The sequence below is a fragment of the Elgaria multicarinata genome, chromosome 7, assembly GCF_023053635.1.
Source record: "Elgaria multicarinata webbii isolate HBS135686 ecotype San Diego chromosome 7, rElgMul1.1.pri, whole genome shotgun sequence".
NCBI lineage: Eukaryota > Metazoa > Chordata > Lepidosauria > Squamata > Anguidae > Elgaria > Elgaria multicarinata.
In genome coordinates, this window is record NC_086177.1 from 62200627 (window position 1) to 62218518 (window position 17892).

At 40.7% G+C, this 17892-nt stretch overlaps 1 protein-coding gene across 2 annotated transcripts in view; it reads right to left on the reverse strand.

Moving 5' to 3' along the window:
• The window catches only part of GAREM1 (GRB2 associated regulator of MAPK1 subtype 1), a 107161-nt gene that overhangs the window by 24294 nt on the left and 64975 nt on the right, over positions 1 to 17892 (reverse strand). Inside the window, exon 3 of one of the 2 annotated variants that reach the window (XM_063130682.1) lies at positions 11559 to 11689. The exons of the other annotated variant lie outside the window; for it this stretch is intronic. Within the exon in view, the coding sequence (XP_062986752.1) occupies positions 11559 to 11689 (131 nt within the window). The remainder of the gene's footprint in view (positions 1 to 11558; positions 11690 to 17892) is intronic. 2 annotated transcript variants of the gene reach the window in all.

The window sequence follows — 17892 nt, forward strand, 5'->3', positions numbered from 1 at the left end:
GTTTTTGTTAAGTATAAATTGCGATCCCAATCTGAGGAACAGCTGAAGAACCACCCCTTCCAGTCACACTGGAAATTGCACAAATGGAATGCAGAAGAAGTAGAACAAGCCCATAGGACGTGTTCAGGCATCCTCCATATGTAATAATGATAATTGTATCCACACAAACTAAGCAAATGGGCTGCAGCCTTTTATGGATACATTTTCTGGTGCCCTTTGCTATTTACAATAAGAATAAGCAAACATCCTTCCACATGTCATCATTGCTCCTTAGTGAGCAAAACTATTCAGTTCCCACAGTATCTCCAACCAATACATGGCCATAGTTTAAGTAAATCCATTTTCTGTAAGAGGGAAAAGAACAACTTATTCTTTTCCCAATAGAAAAATCAAATGAAAGAACATCTCTCTCCCTCTCTCGCTTTCTCCCCAAAGTTACCCGATGAGTCATGGAATGTGCAGCCCCAGCTCACTTGCACAGGCTTAGGCAAATGAGCATCTCTTAGCTTAACATAGAATGAAGTGAGGTCAAAATGATATTTACTGCACACCTTGAGTTCATTGTGTGCGATTTCACCCCGCTAAAACTGGGCACAATTTCTGGGCAATGCTCACCAGTTTGTCTGGAAGGGAGCACTTACTGTCGTAAAATCCTCCTTTTTGAGTCTCTTATTAACCTTAGGGCTGTGTGTATGTTTTAAAAGCCCTGCAGTGGTTGCACAGTGGTGCTGCATTGGACGCAGAAACTGCCGTGGGGTTTTCCTTGCGAAGCTGCATATTAAAAAATTTGGGCACTTATTCCAACTTTTTATTCTGGAGCGAGGTGACCACAGCCATTCTGACATCTGACCTCGCTCCGGAATTGAGGTGGAGGTGTTCCTGGGCAGATAGCGAGCCCTGGTTGGTCGCCAGAAACCCAGGCAGACAGTGGGCCTGGCAAGCTGAATGGCCACCAAAAAGCCCACGGTGCCTCCTGCTGCCACAACACAGCAGCAAAAGTGCTGGGTTTCCCCCAAAGCAGGGGCAACCTGGCACCATCAAGGCAGCCTCCAATGGCAAGCTCCCTCTCTTTCTGTCTCTCCGTCTTCCCTACGTTAAATAGTTCCACTTGCACACAACAATGTGCACAGAGTCCAAGTGGGTTTCTACTTATACTGTGGTTTTAAAGATGTAAGCAGAATGGCGGAACAAAGGTCAGTAACATTACATTCTGGGATGGGTGGGACAAACAGAGGAATATGCTGCTGAGCTAAAGGAAAGATAAAAGATAAAGAAGTCAGTGGCCCCATTCAGAAGACACCTTAAACCATTGCTTTAACCATGATGGTTAAGCCAGAAAGCCGGGCTGTGTTCAGAAGACACCCTAAACCATGGCTTTAACCATGGTGAATAAAGCAAAAAGCCTTATTCACTGTGGTTAAAGCCGTGGTTTAAGGTGTCTTCTGAATGGGCCCAGTATTACTTTGTGAGATGGGCAGAAGCTGGAAAAACAGGTGACTCAAAAGAAAAAAAGAAAAACATACCACATTTAACTACTTACAATGCTGTAACTTTATTCTGTCTTAACCAAGCAAGACTAAGGGTGCATTGCTTTGCATGTATAGACAGAAAAAAACACCCCTCCTATAACTTCCAGCATGGCTGGCTGGGGAATGCCATGAGTTATAGGATTTTTCTTTCTGTCTAAACATGCATAGGGTTGTGCCCTAAATTAAGTGAAAGCAACAGCTCAAGAAATATTACTAAAGCTTTCACATTTGTTTACTGCTTTCCCAGAAAACAGTGCTTTGCTGTTTTCACCTTTATTGTGTCATGGTTTAATTCCCTTCAGAAAACATTTCTGGGGAGTGAGATGCAAAATGCATTAGGAATCTCTTAGTGGTAAGGGCAGATCTCAACACCTTGAGGCACAATCCGATGCATGTTTAGACAGAAAAAAGCCTACAACTCCCAGCCAGCCCCAGGGGGCAGGTGTGAAGAACTACGTATACCACCTTGAAGGAAGGATGGAATAGAAATGAAATTAATCATTAATTCATATGGGTTTTGCTAACCTTGGAGGCACCATCGTGTACTTCTCTCCCAAAAGTTAGGTTTCTCTACCTTCACATTCATTGTTGTTGTTAATGGCCTACCACGTAAAAATAGAAATTTACTAATCTGTTTGTATTACTGATTTTTTTTTACAACAACATGAAAAATGTACAAAGCAGTCATTTGATAAGTATGATCAGCGGCTTGGCAAAACTTGAGACGCTGCATCGTATCTTTGAGCCTCAGAGGGGGAAATCAAAACTGTGTTTCAAGCTGAGTACTTTATTATGTACAGCCCTGCCTGGCTTGAAGCACAGTTTCAGAGTTTCCTGAGAGGAAGTAATTCAAACGCTGTGTTATCAACATATCCTCAACAGACCTAATCCAGGAAACAATCACAATCTTATTGTAAGTGTAAGTCATTCACAACTCAGATCAATGGCAAGCCCCTATTATGAAGCATTAGTATTAAAGGATGGTAGATTTCCTACCAATAATTAACTAAGGTGTTCTCTCTCTCTCACACACACACACAAACACACAGAGACCCATGAATTGATGGGGCCATGCAGGAGTGAACAATACACTGCCTCCTGCACAGTCACCACTTTCACTTTGCATCTGCATTCAAAAACACCCCAGGAATGCCCCATCCCTGGTTTGTTAGCGTGATGCCTCAAACCAGCACTCCAGGTTCCTGAGTGTTAAACAACGTAGAGTTTTACCCACCAACACACCCAATGGATTCAAGCTCTAGGTAGTTTGGACATCACAACTAACAACCTAGGTTGTTTTAGAGAGCAGATGCAAAGTGGAAGTCGGGAGCAGGCAAGAGACAGTACACTCGCTTGTTTGTGTGCAGCCCCAATAATCCATGGGTTGTTGTTACATGCGAACTGGGTTACATGCACACAGCTTGAAGGCTGCTTGACACAAGATGTTCTTGCTCCATGAACATCATTTCCACAAGGCAAAGGTGCATACCATACTGCATGCACATCAATCTATTCAACCATATGGCAGAACAGGCATGGACATTATTTCTAACAAAACATGTTTTGTACACACTTTTCACAGTAAGGCATGTAAGAAAAATAAATTGTGTGAAGAAGCCTTCAGTGATGGGCAGTTAGTTTTAATTTTAGTGAAATTGAGAGATGCAAAGACCCAGAACACTGCATGTTTGCATTATGTGCTTATTTTATATACGAAAGGTGGTCTCTCATACTAGAAACAAGAAGCCACAGAGACAGTGCAAGTGGTCCCTGCTTCCTCTTTTTGCATAGCCTGGGATATGTATGAAGTGTGATCTAGCACACTTACGCTGTGGTGATACATGTTAGCTCAACACACATTTGAGTGTAGAGATGCACATTCCTGAACTGCACATTTGACAGGGCAGGTGAGTTTGCTGCTGCTGCTTGTCTCTAGCCTTTAAAGACAAAGTTTCTTACACAGAGTTCCAATCCAATAAGTTTTCTTACTTATTTATTCTATTAGTCACCCTATAGCCAAAGTTCTTAGGGCAACATTTGTAATGCATCACTTATTCTGAATTGAAACTGCGCATGAGAATTTTTTGTTAATTTCCAGCACTATTTTTTTATGGCAGAAGCAAAAGCAAAGGATACGGAAGGCATTATAATCAATAATGTTTGACTAGCTGCTTAGATAGTTTATAATTCCATAGAGATCAGGTTGAGCCAGCTATTAAGCAACTGAAGTGATTTATCTTATGGCTTCATAGTAGTGAGTACAATTTGGGGACATATGTGTCAGATATGCTTAAACAACATTAAAAACTCTAACAATAATGTACATTTATCTGGCTGAGAAATTATAGCTTCTGCAAAATTTCTTCTAAAACACGCATTTTAGCACCTAAGCTCTCCAGTCAACTGAAACAGATGACAATTTCAATTCACAGACTATTGCAGTGAACTTGTCTTTGTAAAGGCTAAGGACAGCTATAGTCTTGAACAAATGTTCATTTCTCTCTATAGGGTTTTGGGATTCTTTTTTCTGGTCTCCAATATTATTAACGGACACATCTTGTTCATTTAGTCCAGCTCCACCACCCGTATCCAACTCTCTTTTGTGGTGGTGCACACAAGTGACATCAGAAGAAATAACAGGCATTCATTGGCACCACCTCCACATTTCACTGGCAATGGTCAAAGCCCTCCATTAATACCTTCCAGCAACTGAAAGTGTTTGCAGTCTGGCCAGAATGAAAGATCAAGGTCCCAGTGTGCGTGGTCTAACTCCTCTGCTTCCTCCCACCCACACTAGAGTCTTAGCCACAGAATAACTCCTTTTGTTGCCTTACTGTAAAGTTTCCAGCCTCCTCTTTTTCAGTATGTTTGGTAAAATGTTTAGTGCGCCGTTGGAGCTAGGCTGTCTTGCTGGTTTGGAGGTAAACTCTTAACACCCAACACTGCAAGAGGGAGAGGTAGGATTTACTTTTGTGAAAATGAAATAATGCTTTGGTATACTGAAAATATTTGCATTTAGGGACTTGAAAGTTTATGTAGACAGAGTGAAGCAGCTTGCAGTAAGTTCATTGGGTAATAACTCTAACCAATCTAGTTTTTGCTTCACAGAAGAAAATTGATGAATTCCCATCTCTTGAATCAGGAAGCTTCAGTCCATCTTCTTTGGCCATTACACTGAAAGAACGGTGACTGAACACAACTTGCACTCCCAAGTTCTGCTTTCAACAAAAAGAAGTGGGATGGGTGAACACTCAGCCACTTCAATTATCCTTGGATGCCATTCATGTCCCCGATCCTTACCAGGCCAAGCACTCCTAACAACTTGTGGCTCCAGAAGATGTTTGCCTCCTACAACTGCCATTTTTCCTGACTATTGGCCATGGGCAAATCAGCTTCTTCTAAAATATTTGATAAGGACCCTGAATCTTTTATTGGACATCCCACCTTATATGTTTAGCATTTACATTTTTGGTATCTGTTTTTCAAACAGGATCTGAGTCTTTGTGATAAAGCAGATGTTTGTTTTTTAAAATAAAAAATTAAACTAAGCCAAAGCAGTTCCTGACATCACTTAATAGTTACCCTTGGTTGATAGCAGCTGACTTCAACAATGCAGTACTTACACCAACAACCTAACCTCAGTTGCTAGATTCAGTTGCAATTTTATGTTTATGTATTAAGTGATTTTATTTGTTGTTTTTTGTGTTTGTTGTATATTGTTTAATAATAAAAAATTAAAAAAATTTTTTTTAAAAAAAGTTGCTAGATTCTTAAAAGGCATGTTATCAAATGCAGAAAATGAACAGTTGCTATAATCTGCATCTTGCATTTTGATGTCTATTTGACCTGACCTTGGTGATATGTAAAAGACGACGTGCCGGGTAGACAAAACTGTGCATCAGAGCAAGATAAGATAAACTGCCTGTCAAAAGCAAACTATTCAATACGCAAGAGCTAACATAAGAAGAGCCTTGCTGGATCAGACCAAGGGTCCATCTAGTCCAGCACTCTGTTCACACAGTGGCCAACCAGCTGTCGACCAGGGACCAACAAACCAGGACATGGTGCAACAGCACCCTCCCACCCATGTTCCCTAGCAACTGGTGCACACAGGCTTACTGCCTTGAATACTGCCTCGAATACTGTAACACAATACATTGAGTCCTTACTGCTCTAATCTGGTACAGTTTGATATATACTTGGGAAAATCCATTGTTTTATCAAATACATTATAAAAACCTGTCTACTTGATGTATAGTTGTTTTTGCTTTTGTTCTATAAGGGTTTTTTAATTTTTTTTGCCAAGATTACAATATTTGTAATTTTTCAAATTCTATAAATCTACAATGCAAAACAAAGAAATATACACTGTGGGGCAGTTTGCACATAATGGTGTTTTTGGTAGCAAATCCTGAGTTAATTAAACCATTAATTATGGAGATATGCATTGTGTCTAAGCCACTTTTGGTTTCCAGGAACAACCTACAAATGCAGCATTCGTAGGTTGTTATTGTAATGTTCAAACTTAGATCCTTTGGTTGTTCATGGATCGAACAACCCAAGATTAACCGAAGAATAAACCATGGATTAACTTTGGGTGGTTTAACCCCCAAACAACCCAAAGTGCCCAGGTTTGGACATTACCATAACAACCTATGAATGAAGCATTCAAAGGCTGTTGCTGGAAAGCAGAAGCAGCTCACACACAATGTGCATCTCCATAATTCGTGGGTTAAATAACATATGATTTTGCACCAAACGCCACCATTATGTGTTAATGTCCCACTATGTATATTTGTGTGTTTTGTATTGTAGCTTTATAGAATTTGAAAAATTACCAATTTGCCAGCAATTTCAATGGAGAAGTCTTCCTGAACAATGCCGAAAGGAACAATAAGCATTCCTTAAGACACCTAGCAGATCATTGTTTTTATAATCAGATCTGAAACAGCTTTTGATTCCAGTCATACACTGAGCTAGAGCACATGGTCTGAGTCCTTTATTTTCTTGCCTCTATTAATGTTTGGCATTTTAAAAATTATACTATATTACGAGGCAGCAATCAAAGATGCATATTTAAGTGTAAAGATCAATTCAAAATTCACCCTTAAGAGCATAATTAATGCTTTTATGGCTGAATTTCCTAATTTTGATAATTACCTGAAAAGTACTGAATGAATTATTCTCTACCCCCCACTCCCATATGCAAACCAAGTTCATTTGATCTTCTTTCACTGCTGTATATTAGAATCAAGCACTCACCTTGAAACTAGGGATGCTTGAGAACGTTGTTTGGTCCACATTTTTAAGCAAAACAATGCAATTTGTCCTTGCCAGAATAATACATGGATCAGGACATATTCTCAGCTCAAAAATGCATTAAAATGTTAGGGAAATTTTAGGGAAAATGTGTAAAAAAATGTACATAAGGGGAAATGTGTACCAATTAAATGTGAATATTTTTTGCTTTTTAAAACATAGCAGAAACCAGGACAGAACAGAGTTATTGAATCTGTAAAATTGGCACAGAATGGAAGCAGACTGATCTACTTGAAATACACAATTTTTATAACCAACGATCCTTTAATTGAAAAAAATTGCAGCAGCAGTGAGCTCTGAATCTAGACCAGGGGTAGGGAACCTGGTGCCTGCAGATGTTTTCAACGACAGCTCTCATCAGCCCCAACCAGCATGGCTTGGGGTTGTGGAAATTGATGTCCGGCAAATTTGAAAGGTACCAGAAGGGGCAAGAAAACTCACTAGCTCTGTGAGATCGCCGAGTGCTGTTTGGCTGCCCCTGTTCCAGGAGCCGGCCCAGATGAGCGTTCAGCAAAGCACACTGTCTGGGGACTCTGTAAAGTGCGCAATTCCACCAGAACGCCACTAGGGTGGCCGGGGGAACTGCGCACTTTCCGGAGGCCCCGGAAAGTGCACTTTGCCTGGCTTCCCCCATGTACCAATCCAAGGTTTAAGAGGGCCTTTAAGGCCATGATTAGCTCGGACAGGGGGAGGAAATATGATTTCCCCAAAGCTGGGGAAATTGTGTATTTTCCCCCTCTACTCTAAAGGTGGCTGCCGCCATTAGCATGGGGGAAATACGCAATTTCCCCACCCTTGGGGAAATTGTATTTCTCCCTCCTCCACCAATAAGGGCCTTTAAGGTCCCCATCAGTGTGAGGAGATTGTGTGTTTCCCCCCACTGCGTTAAAAGGCATTAGCCATTAATGCAGTTGGGGAAAAGGGCAAAAAATGCAGGTCAGGGTGGAACAGTCCCGGCCTGACCTGTGCCCTTGCCTTGGGGCAAAAATCTACCAGGCACGTCTGCGTAAGCCCATGAGGGCCAGACACGGGGCAGCCACTGACCTCGCGGCCCCAGGTGGATTTTCGCCCCATCACGATGTACCAGGTTGCCTTCTCTGATATAGACATTTACCACTTATGGGCAGTAACTACACAGCCATTGAGAACTGGTTGTATAATCTCACACTATGTATCTATGCAAGAAGATCTCCCCACTTCTGCTCCCAAGGAAAATGACACTGGCCTGGTTCACACATCACGATAAGCCACATTGAGGATAAGACACCATGGGTTGGTTGTTACTTTCTAACAGGCAATCAATCACCTGCTCAGCAGCTTGCCATGACTCAGTTCTCCTGCAGTCCTCTAGCCCATTCCCTGCATGTATCCCAGGGGCTTTTGTGTGGCAAGCCCTCTTGTATCCTTGTCCCTATGGTGGGAAACATTTCCAATCCTTTTCAGAGCACTTACTTCGTTCGCCACTCCTCCCCTCCCCAGTGCTCTGAGAGTATTCAAATAGCTTCATACCATTTTTTAAAATCCCGCTCTCAGTCCTTTGCAACTGTGCAAGAGTGCAGATTTTCCTGACCGTAGGGCAGTGTGACAATGGAACCAGTTACCTAGGGAGGTTGTGAGCTTTTTCACACTAGAGGTATTCAAGAGGCAGCTGGACAACCATCTGTCAGGGATGCTTTAGGGTGGATTCCTGCATTGAGCAGGGGGTTGGACTCAATGGCCTTATAGGCTCCTTCTAACTCTACGATTCTATGATTCTATCCACTATGTGTAGTCTCGCCTTGTTAATTTCCTTGTATGTTACAGCTGAAAAATGGAGCAGGAAGTGGAGTAGGTAACATACCAGAAAATCAACAAAGGGAGACTTCACATAGGCTAACCTGTGCACACTTGAAAAGGACTGGTAGAGAAACAGGATGGCTTGTTATCAAAACCAACAACAACCACGCTAGGTTTACAAGTCATGGTAAGCCACGCTGACACTTACAAGGCTTACAACGCAACGTGGCTTATCACGTCATGTAAACCCAGTCACTGATTGACGGTACGCAGTCTGCTTACTACTATTGACCGCTACATATGATGAGGGTCTCCAGTACCTACCTACCAACTAATTAAGGACACAAATCATATAAATCAGCAAGAAGCTGAATTCTATAACCTGTATCATTTATGGGAGACTAGGTAAATTGGCATATGTATCATTTGTTTTTGCTTCTGCAAATCAGTGGAAGAGGCCAAGTAGGAGGATACTGAAGCCTTAATTCCTCTCCTTCTCTACTTTGCTAAGGCTACTGCAAAATTCAGCTGATCTCTTTTGAAACTGCATCAAGAATTGACCCCACACTTTCAAGCTGTAACCTTGCAACTTTAAAAATTAAAACAGAGTTTCTCAAAGGAAATGAATTGTATACCCAATACAAAGTATACCCAATACAGAGCAACAGTTGGATACACACAAATCCTGATTATGTTGTTCTGGATTGCTCCCTAAAGGAGGATCTTATCACCTGCTTTTCATTTCTCAAATCCCATTTTTCAAGCATAAACAACACTACTGAATCTACAACATCCACCCTCATTGTGCACATGACCTGCAGCCCTCTTTCAAAACAGCAATACTTCAAGGTTTGTTTCTTTGTTTTTAAATGTCATAGATAACTTTTCCTCCTCTAATCCCACAGATGAGAACATTCTGCAGTTCCAAGAGAGATTATTCCTTTACTGGGATATGGGGCCCTGTCCTCCAAGCCCCTTTGGGAATATAGCATTACCCCTAGACTGCTGCTTTAGATAGGTGCTTTAGCAAAAAATCTAAATTTGACCCAGCATCACTTCGTTTATATGTATATAATTTGGGGGGCATGATGGGGGGCTGCACCGGGGGTGGGCATGTCACCCACCCAATATACAGGGTTACACCCAAGTCAGTCTATCAGGGCACCAATATCTCCTATTCAAAGAAAGAGATGCATAATCATGAAGAGAGAAAGAGGGAGTGTGCAACTAAAGGGTTACAGATTGTCATGGCTGAGAACTGTTATCATAACTTTATTAGATTTCATCATATGCTGCAGCTTTTGCCCCAATTCTTGGAGTTTCAGCTGATCCCATGGCTACTTTCTGTGAAGCCAGTACGTTGAAGGATTTGAAGAAGAATGTATGGTAGCAGGGGAGGCGACCACGGGGAAATAAACCTGCCTGCTCGCCTCCAAAATGTACAGCTACTGGATTTAAGCTTTACTGATAATAGCTATTCTTAACACCCATTTCAGAAGCATTTAAAAAAGCAAATTTGGATTCTAGTCACTTCCAAGATGCTTACTGAAAACAAAAACAAGATCAGGAGGCTGCAACTAGATCTGTGTGTTGTAAATTAATTGATTTAAATATATCTAATAACGTAATTTGAAAATTCGTCAAGGAAATAAAACCCTTAGTGCAGTTACATAAGGTGGAGAAGTAAGGGGGACAGAAGTAAAAAATGTGAAGACAAGTAAAAAAGTGCAGCCATGCTCTAACTCAGGCTGAGCCTTAGTCAGAGACTCTGCAGCCCCCAGGCCAGGGATGTCCAACCAGAATCCAGTGGAGGGCTGGCTAACTGCCACCCTTCTGTGGTCCATGTGTTGTCAAAAGGGGTGGGATTACATCCCTGCCAACCAAAGGTGTGGGGCCTCAGGTCTGCCATCAAAAGAGGCAAAGCCATTACCCTGCCATCATTTGGATCCTGGAGGTTGCATTGGGAGGATCATATTCCAGGAGCCAAAGGCATCACTTATTCCATGTCTTCTCTTTGGGGGATGAACTTACTCAAAGACATATCAAGAGTATTTGCCACATCCAAGATGGTGGTTTTAACATATTCTGCGGTTGTTGCCATACTATACAATACATACTATCTTCCTAGAAAAAGAATCCTCTGTCCCCCTAAAGTCCTCATTGCACTTGGAATTAGACCATTCCACAGGCAGAAGCAGCATTTAACCAATATCTCAGTTATATCCAGGATGAACTTGGAAACTGCTGAAGGTCATTCAATTTACCAATGTCATTCTAGCATACAAGGCTGGGTCTAGAAAGCGGGCAGTTTCTGACAATAAACCAGTACTCTTATGATCTTGCTATTTGCAGGGGCTCTTTTTGCTTCAAGCTTAGTCACTTGATTTCTCTCAGTAGTGTACAGATTTAAAATCAAGGCATTAATGGTCCTTTCCATATCATTTGGATCATCTTCAGCAGACTGAGTTTAAGAGTAGAAATTAGTAACTTCATCATAGCTCATATAGTCTGTGTAGCCTCAGACCCTCTGTGGAATGAATCAAGCAGCTGCTCCTGTACCAAATAAAAATCTAAAGGGTTGGAGGGGAGGGGGGGGAAGAGGGTGCACAACAAAAGAATCCCTGTCTAAAATTTGGAGCCGTATTCCAATTAAACAGATTGGAAAAAAGAACATTGCTTATTGGAGGTAGTTGCCTCCTCGAAAAGGCTTTTATATCTTACATTGATTAGCACAAATCCCAGCTTAGTTTGGGGGTGGGGGCAGGGAAGAACATACACAGAAAGTTGCAGTTCAAAAACCACCAGGGTAAGACAACACAGCAACCCCAATTTACTTTTCCCAAAGCACACAGTTGCTCAATTGCCATGTTTTCAAAAAAAGAAAGGGAGGGGGGTAACCATAAACCTAGGGATAAATATTTGTTTAGGGGCTACCTTAACGTTGAATGTTATTTCCTCCATGACGTAAACTCGTTCAGGAAATGCTTTAGCCACCTCCTCCACACTGTTAAAATACTGCACTGGCTCCTTAATATCACGGTCTTGTTCCAGCAGCTTAAACTGCCCTGAAAACAGATGATAAATAGAAGAGCAATAAGATATTTATATTGGACGTCTGTTCCTGTGGCAACTGCTAACGCAATCTCTACACTATTTAACTTGGTCAGTTTCCTCCAATTATTAACAGTTAGGCAATGGAAGAACAGATTGCACAAGACTTTGCAAACCTGAAAAGGAAAGAGCTACTAAGCTTGGCTAAACCGGAATTAGAAGAATGTGTGGGGGCTGACATGAAATTTAATAGAATTTACAGGCAGGCTCCCTGGAAGTCAACTGAAAGTACTAATACATTCTCAAGATGGAATTATGCGCAGGCGTCTGTACCATTAGAACTTTTTCAACATGTTACAGTACTTGGGGATATAAAAGCAGAAACTTGATTTTTACCTCCCAAAAATACACTTGGTGGGGAGAGAAAACTGTAGACGTTTCAGAAAAGGAAATATCTGTTGGTCAAATTACAAAAGACTTCTCAAGGACCCTGTTAGGGACATAAAGTTTAGGCATACACATCTGAGCACCCATTTCTCTCTTTTGGCAGGAGTTTTCTTCTGCTATTTCAGCTGACTGGCCTATCCAGTGGCAATAGTGGAGGCTGCCATTGCGGGCGAGAGAGAGAGAGAGAGAGAGAGAGAGAGAGAGAGAGAGAGAGAGAGAGAGAGAAGGTGCATTTCTTGAAGGCATCTTCATGAACAATTTAGATAGACGACTTAACAAAATGGCTTCAACTGACAAATCAATGAGTCCCATGAAAAATAGGAAACATTTTCAACAGTACCTCAGAATTGGATGTGTTTCGTATGTCTCATTGCATGGCTTTTCGAAAATCTAAGCATTAAGTGGATAAGTACCACTGAAGTAATCCTGTGAATTGGACATCAGTGGTTGTAATTCATAGGAACCGATTATTATGCGTTTATAGTATCAGTATCAGTAAAGTATCAGTCCATATATCAGTCACCAATAATTCAGATCTTGTTTCAAGTGCGTACACATGTGCCAGCCTATCACAATTATTAGCCTTCCTGGGTCCCTTCACAACTGAGACAAAGGCCTCATTACAGCAAATCATAAGAAAGGCATAGGCATTACTGCATGTGCACTTGTTCAGTTAGATTAACAAACCTTAGCTTAATACTGTAAGTGCAAGCACTTATTTGAAATATGTTTTATTTAGAATGTCATGCATACAAATGGAAAATTGAATTCAAATTTAAACATTTGCAAAAACAAAATTCCCCTATGAAGCCTTGAATAGAATCAGGGCTAATTTGCTTATTAATTTTCTGCATGGTATAGCTATGAATATGATATTCCTTCCCTGTGATGTATAGAAACCAATGCACACTATTTTAATGTGCTTCTTTATTCCATTCATTGCAGAGTATGGTTTCTGCCCCATGCATGTCCTGTTGGTTGGTGATAATTATATATAAAGGAGAGCAGAAGAAGGAAAAAGTATAGTCTAGATCAGTGGTCTTCAACTGGTGGGTTGCATCCCAAAAGTGGGTCACAAGATCAGTCCAGATGGGTCATGGCAAAGCAGTGGCTGCCATGTTGGGCAATTAGGAAATTGTGAAAATGGGTCCTATGTTGCAGGGTTGGGAATTTGAGATGGGTCTCAAGTAGGATGACCATATGAAAAGGAGGACAGGGCTCCTGTATCTTTAACAGTTGCACAGAAAAGGGAATTTCAGCAGGTGTCATTTGTATATATGGAGAACCTGGTGAAATTCCCTCTTCATCACAACAGTTAAAGCTGCAGGAGCTATACTAGAGTGACCAGATTTAAAAGAGAGCAGGGCACCTGCAGCTTTAACTGCTGTGATGAAGAGGTAATTTCCCCAAATACCCCATATGTACAAATGACAGCTGCTGAAATTTCCTTTTCAATACAACTGTTAAAGATACAGGAGCCCTGTCCTCCTTTTCATATGGTCACCACTGTTCTAGATTGAGTGGAAAGTATTTGAAAGGCACTGTTGTTACTTTTTGGAAATCCTTGTGAGAAAACAGCAGGGAATGTGTTGTGCCATGTTACCTTGGGTGAAAGCAGACTATGTACTTAACATATCTTCACTGCTCCAGCAGTCCTGCATGGCTATGCTAACCGCATCCGGGGCTGGATGGGGACAGCCTCTGGAGGAATGAGCTGTATCTTGCCACACATCTTGTTTCTCTGCAGTTCTTGGAAACATGGGAATACCTGGCACATGGCATAACTGCCTCATATCGTATTCTAAAGTAGTGATTATGTAATCAGTTGCTTGCTTTCACCCTCTCTTAACTGCATTATATCTGGATATTTTAAAGTCGAGGGTTGAAATTCATTCATTTATTTATTTATTACATTTTTAATTGTTGCAACTGTTCAGTGTAGCAATGCCATGCTACTACAGAGACTTGAGAGGGGGAGGCAGTGGCAGCAGCAAACTCCCACTTTCTCTTCATTTGCTGAAAAGGCTTGCTGAGTTTGCTACTCCTACAGTGGGGTCTCCTTTTTAATAGAAGGACTTGTTTCATTCATCGCAAACTTGCTTATTGAGCATTCTTCCCTGCCTTTCAGGTTTTGACCCTGGTCCATGTTAAACAGTCCGTGGCGGAAGTGTAGGATGCTGTATAGTAAAAAATTCCATCTGACAGGGACAGTTATGTAAACATTTCTGCTTCTGCCTGGAAATCTAGATTGAACAAACAAGCCTTGAAAGAAAAACTGCTTTCAGAAAGCAGCATTTTTGAAAATGTACATTGACCAATTCCATGTAAAAGACTGCTTTTGTTTCACAAACAGGAAGCTTTCAGATTTACTGAATGGGAGAAGATTTAAAATTAAAAGAGAGGCTATATAGCCTTTGGCAATATATATTCATAGCACATTAATTCCAGTTTACCCAGAGTTTGGCATTCCCAAAGTCAGTAGCCATAAAGTGCGTATACATACTGAAGAGAACATTTTAAATATATATATTTTAAATTTTAAAATATATATACAGACAAACTTGCTTTCTGATGGGAAAATAGCTCTAAATTCTTTCTAGTGTGGGTATTCTGTAAAAGAAAAATGCAAACAACATTTATGCTATGGACTATAAACCATACATTGAAGAATACTGCTGTGTTCAACAAAGTCCATAGCATAAATGTTGTTTGCATTTTTCTTTTACAGAATACCCACGCTAGAAAGAATTTAGAGCTATTTTCCCATCAGAAAGCAAGTTTGTCTGTATATATATTTTTACTCCTAGCTCAAGAATGATAATGCATTAACACTCTTTGATGGACTCTACAAAGAATTAGAATAACTTATGTGTAAACATTGTGAATGTACACATTCCTCTACCATAATGATATAGTTTATATTATACTTAATTATAATACTGTATATTTATAACTTATATTTAAATACTTTTTTCTGAAATGATCTCTTTTAGAAGTTATTTTGAGCCACCCTAAAAGGCTGTCCTGCAACTGTTAAAATAAATAGCTTAAAGTACATGAAACCATCTTATAGGACTGTGAGAAAGCCAATGGAACAAGACAAGCATCCTCATAATGCCAACATTTAAAAAAGGTTACTAGAAAGAAAATAATAGACATTAGAAAATAGACATTGTAGTAACAACAGGTTTTCTTGTAGTCTTGGTATTAAGCTCTCATTTAAAAGCTTGGTGACTGAAACCTTGCTTAAGAGTAGTTTTTAAGTAGCCCTTACTTGCTGCCATCCCAGTGAAAAGTGAAAGCCTGGGCTGAATGCAACTTCGCCATTTTGCTAATCCTGCCCTCCTTTAAGCTTTCAACTGATTTGCTGTGATGCCACATTGATATCTTATATACCTCAGCTGTCTGGTCCTAAGCTTTCAGGCTCTCTGTGACACGAGACTGCCTGAGGCAAGTCCAATGGGTCACATGCCCTCTGGCTGCCATTGGTCCACCTGCTCTGCTGTCACAGAGAGCTTTACAAGCCATGAGCATGGACTGTTTCAGGACAATGGAGAAAACTTTAATTCAGTGTTCTGAACTCTGATGCCAATGTAAGGCTTTATTAAAGTGTATTTATCCCCCTTTAGGCTTTTGCATGGCACACTGCAAGGGCAGATTCAGTTATCTCATAGCTTTTTCCTTGAGTCAAGAGCACATTTGCTGCCTATAAGAAGGATATTTTTAAAAAATACAATCTAATATTTTTCTGAGTGCTGGTATCTTCAGGATCACAACAAACAGGCATAGAATCCCGAGGTATCACCTGGATAACAAGAGTCTCTCAGCTCGTTATTGCACATGCCACAATGCTCCCTGGGTAATCTGAATAAGTTTACAAACACATGGCCACTCTCTGTTTCTAAGATTCTCCATATTTTGCTGTGCTTGTGGTGGTGAAGCCTGTAACCAACTGGCTGAGCTGGTGAATAAAGCCATCAAAAGCAGCCTACCTTCTGTGAAGGATGGGGAAATTGTCCATCTGGCTGGAATAAATCTTAGGGGCAGAGCTTTACATGAGAGGCAGAGAACTGGACAGAAGTCGAAGGATGTAGGGATACTACTGGTCAGGGAGTCCAGAGGCAACAGAAAGAGTTCAGAGTAGCAATGAGGGTCAAGAAATAGAGGAGGGACAGGCTAAATTTCACTGTAGATCTAAGCTACACAACCAGTTCTTTGGTTTCAGGCATCTGGTCTTCTTCTAAAAAAGCAATTATTCCCTTGAGGGACTGTTTTGGCTATGATTGCAAACTAATTGAGAAATAAGAGACGGGAGTTTGCTTTTTAGCAATACAATATGTGATAGACTCCTAACAATGAGTTTACAACAGTAGTAGTTATAGAGCTTTATTGTTCCAACCCATGGTTACAACAAGCACAATAAAAACAATACCAAAACAAATCATACAACAGTAAGAAAATGGAATGTAAATTCAGATGTCAAATGCTATTTTATGTTTGTGTGTATGGAGGACATACACACAAACATAAAATAGCATTTGACATCTGAATTTACATTCCATTTTCTTACTGTTGTATAATCAATTTGTTTGACCCTGCCTCTGCTCATCTATACATGCTTTAACAAACTGTTCCAAAACATGAAGTTGTTGATATAGTACAGAACTGAGATAAATGGTGGGCTGAATGCCAACGAGTTTAACAAGAAAGCAACGCATAGCAAGTTGTATTCCTAACAGCTTTGGATCCTCAGAAACGCTTATCTCCAGGTCTTAAAGCGGGGTGGACAGCTTGTGTCCCACCAGATGTGTTGGCCTACAACTCCCATCAGCCCTAGTCAGCATAGCCATTGGTAAGGGATGATGGCAGCTGTAGGCCAAAACAAAGGCCAGAAGTTGCCCATCCCTGGAATAGACTTCAGTGTCTTACTCTAAGTATTAAAAGAACCTCTCTAATTGTGACAAACTTGAAGATCATTTCTTTGAGTATTATTGGTTATTGTAGATATCTTTGAATCTTCCTTCATTAAAGATTCCCAGGGTGGTTTACATAAGAAAATACAAAAACAATTAAAATACAAATAAAGTAGATCCAAACAACCATAAAACACAAAAAGTAAAAGGTAGTAAGATCTTAAAAACCAGTTGAAAATGATCAGCAGGACTAAAATTATGCCTAAAACTTAACAAAAACAAAAAGGTATTTGTCTGGTGCCAAAGGAGAACAAAGTAGACACCAGGCAGACCTTTCTGGAGAGAGCATTACATAATTCGAGTGCTACAATTGAGAAGACCCTGACCCTAGTCACCCACTTTTCCTCAAATCCAGGGGTCCTTGCAAAAGACCCTCTATTGATGATCTTAATGTATTGGCAGGTATGTATAGTGACAGACATTCCTTCAAATATTTGGGTCATAAGCCATGTAGGGCTTTAAAAGGTTAAGAATAACACTTTGAAGTGGGTTGGAAACAGAGTGAAAGCCAATACAACCAGTGCAGCATTGATATAATATGGTCACAGTGCAAGACACAGTTATGCTGAACAAATTATGGACTTTGAACTGTCCTCAAAATAGCAAAGCATCCCCACTTCTTTTAGCTCGGGGGGACTGGAGAAAGTGTGTATATGTGCACAGGGCAATGGGCTACGGTGGCATCCCTTTTCCAATCAGCTTGTTGTAGAAGGGGTGATGGGCCATAGCAACTCATGTGCTGCTCAGTGTTGAGAGGTATTGGGAAGTTGTGTGGCAAAAGAATGGTGTCTCCGGGC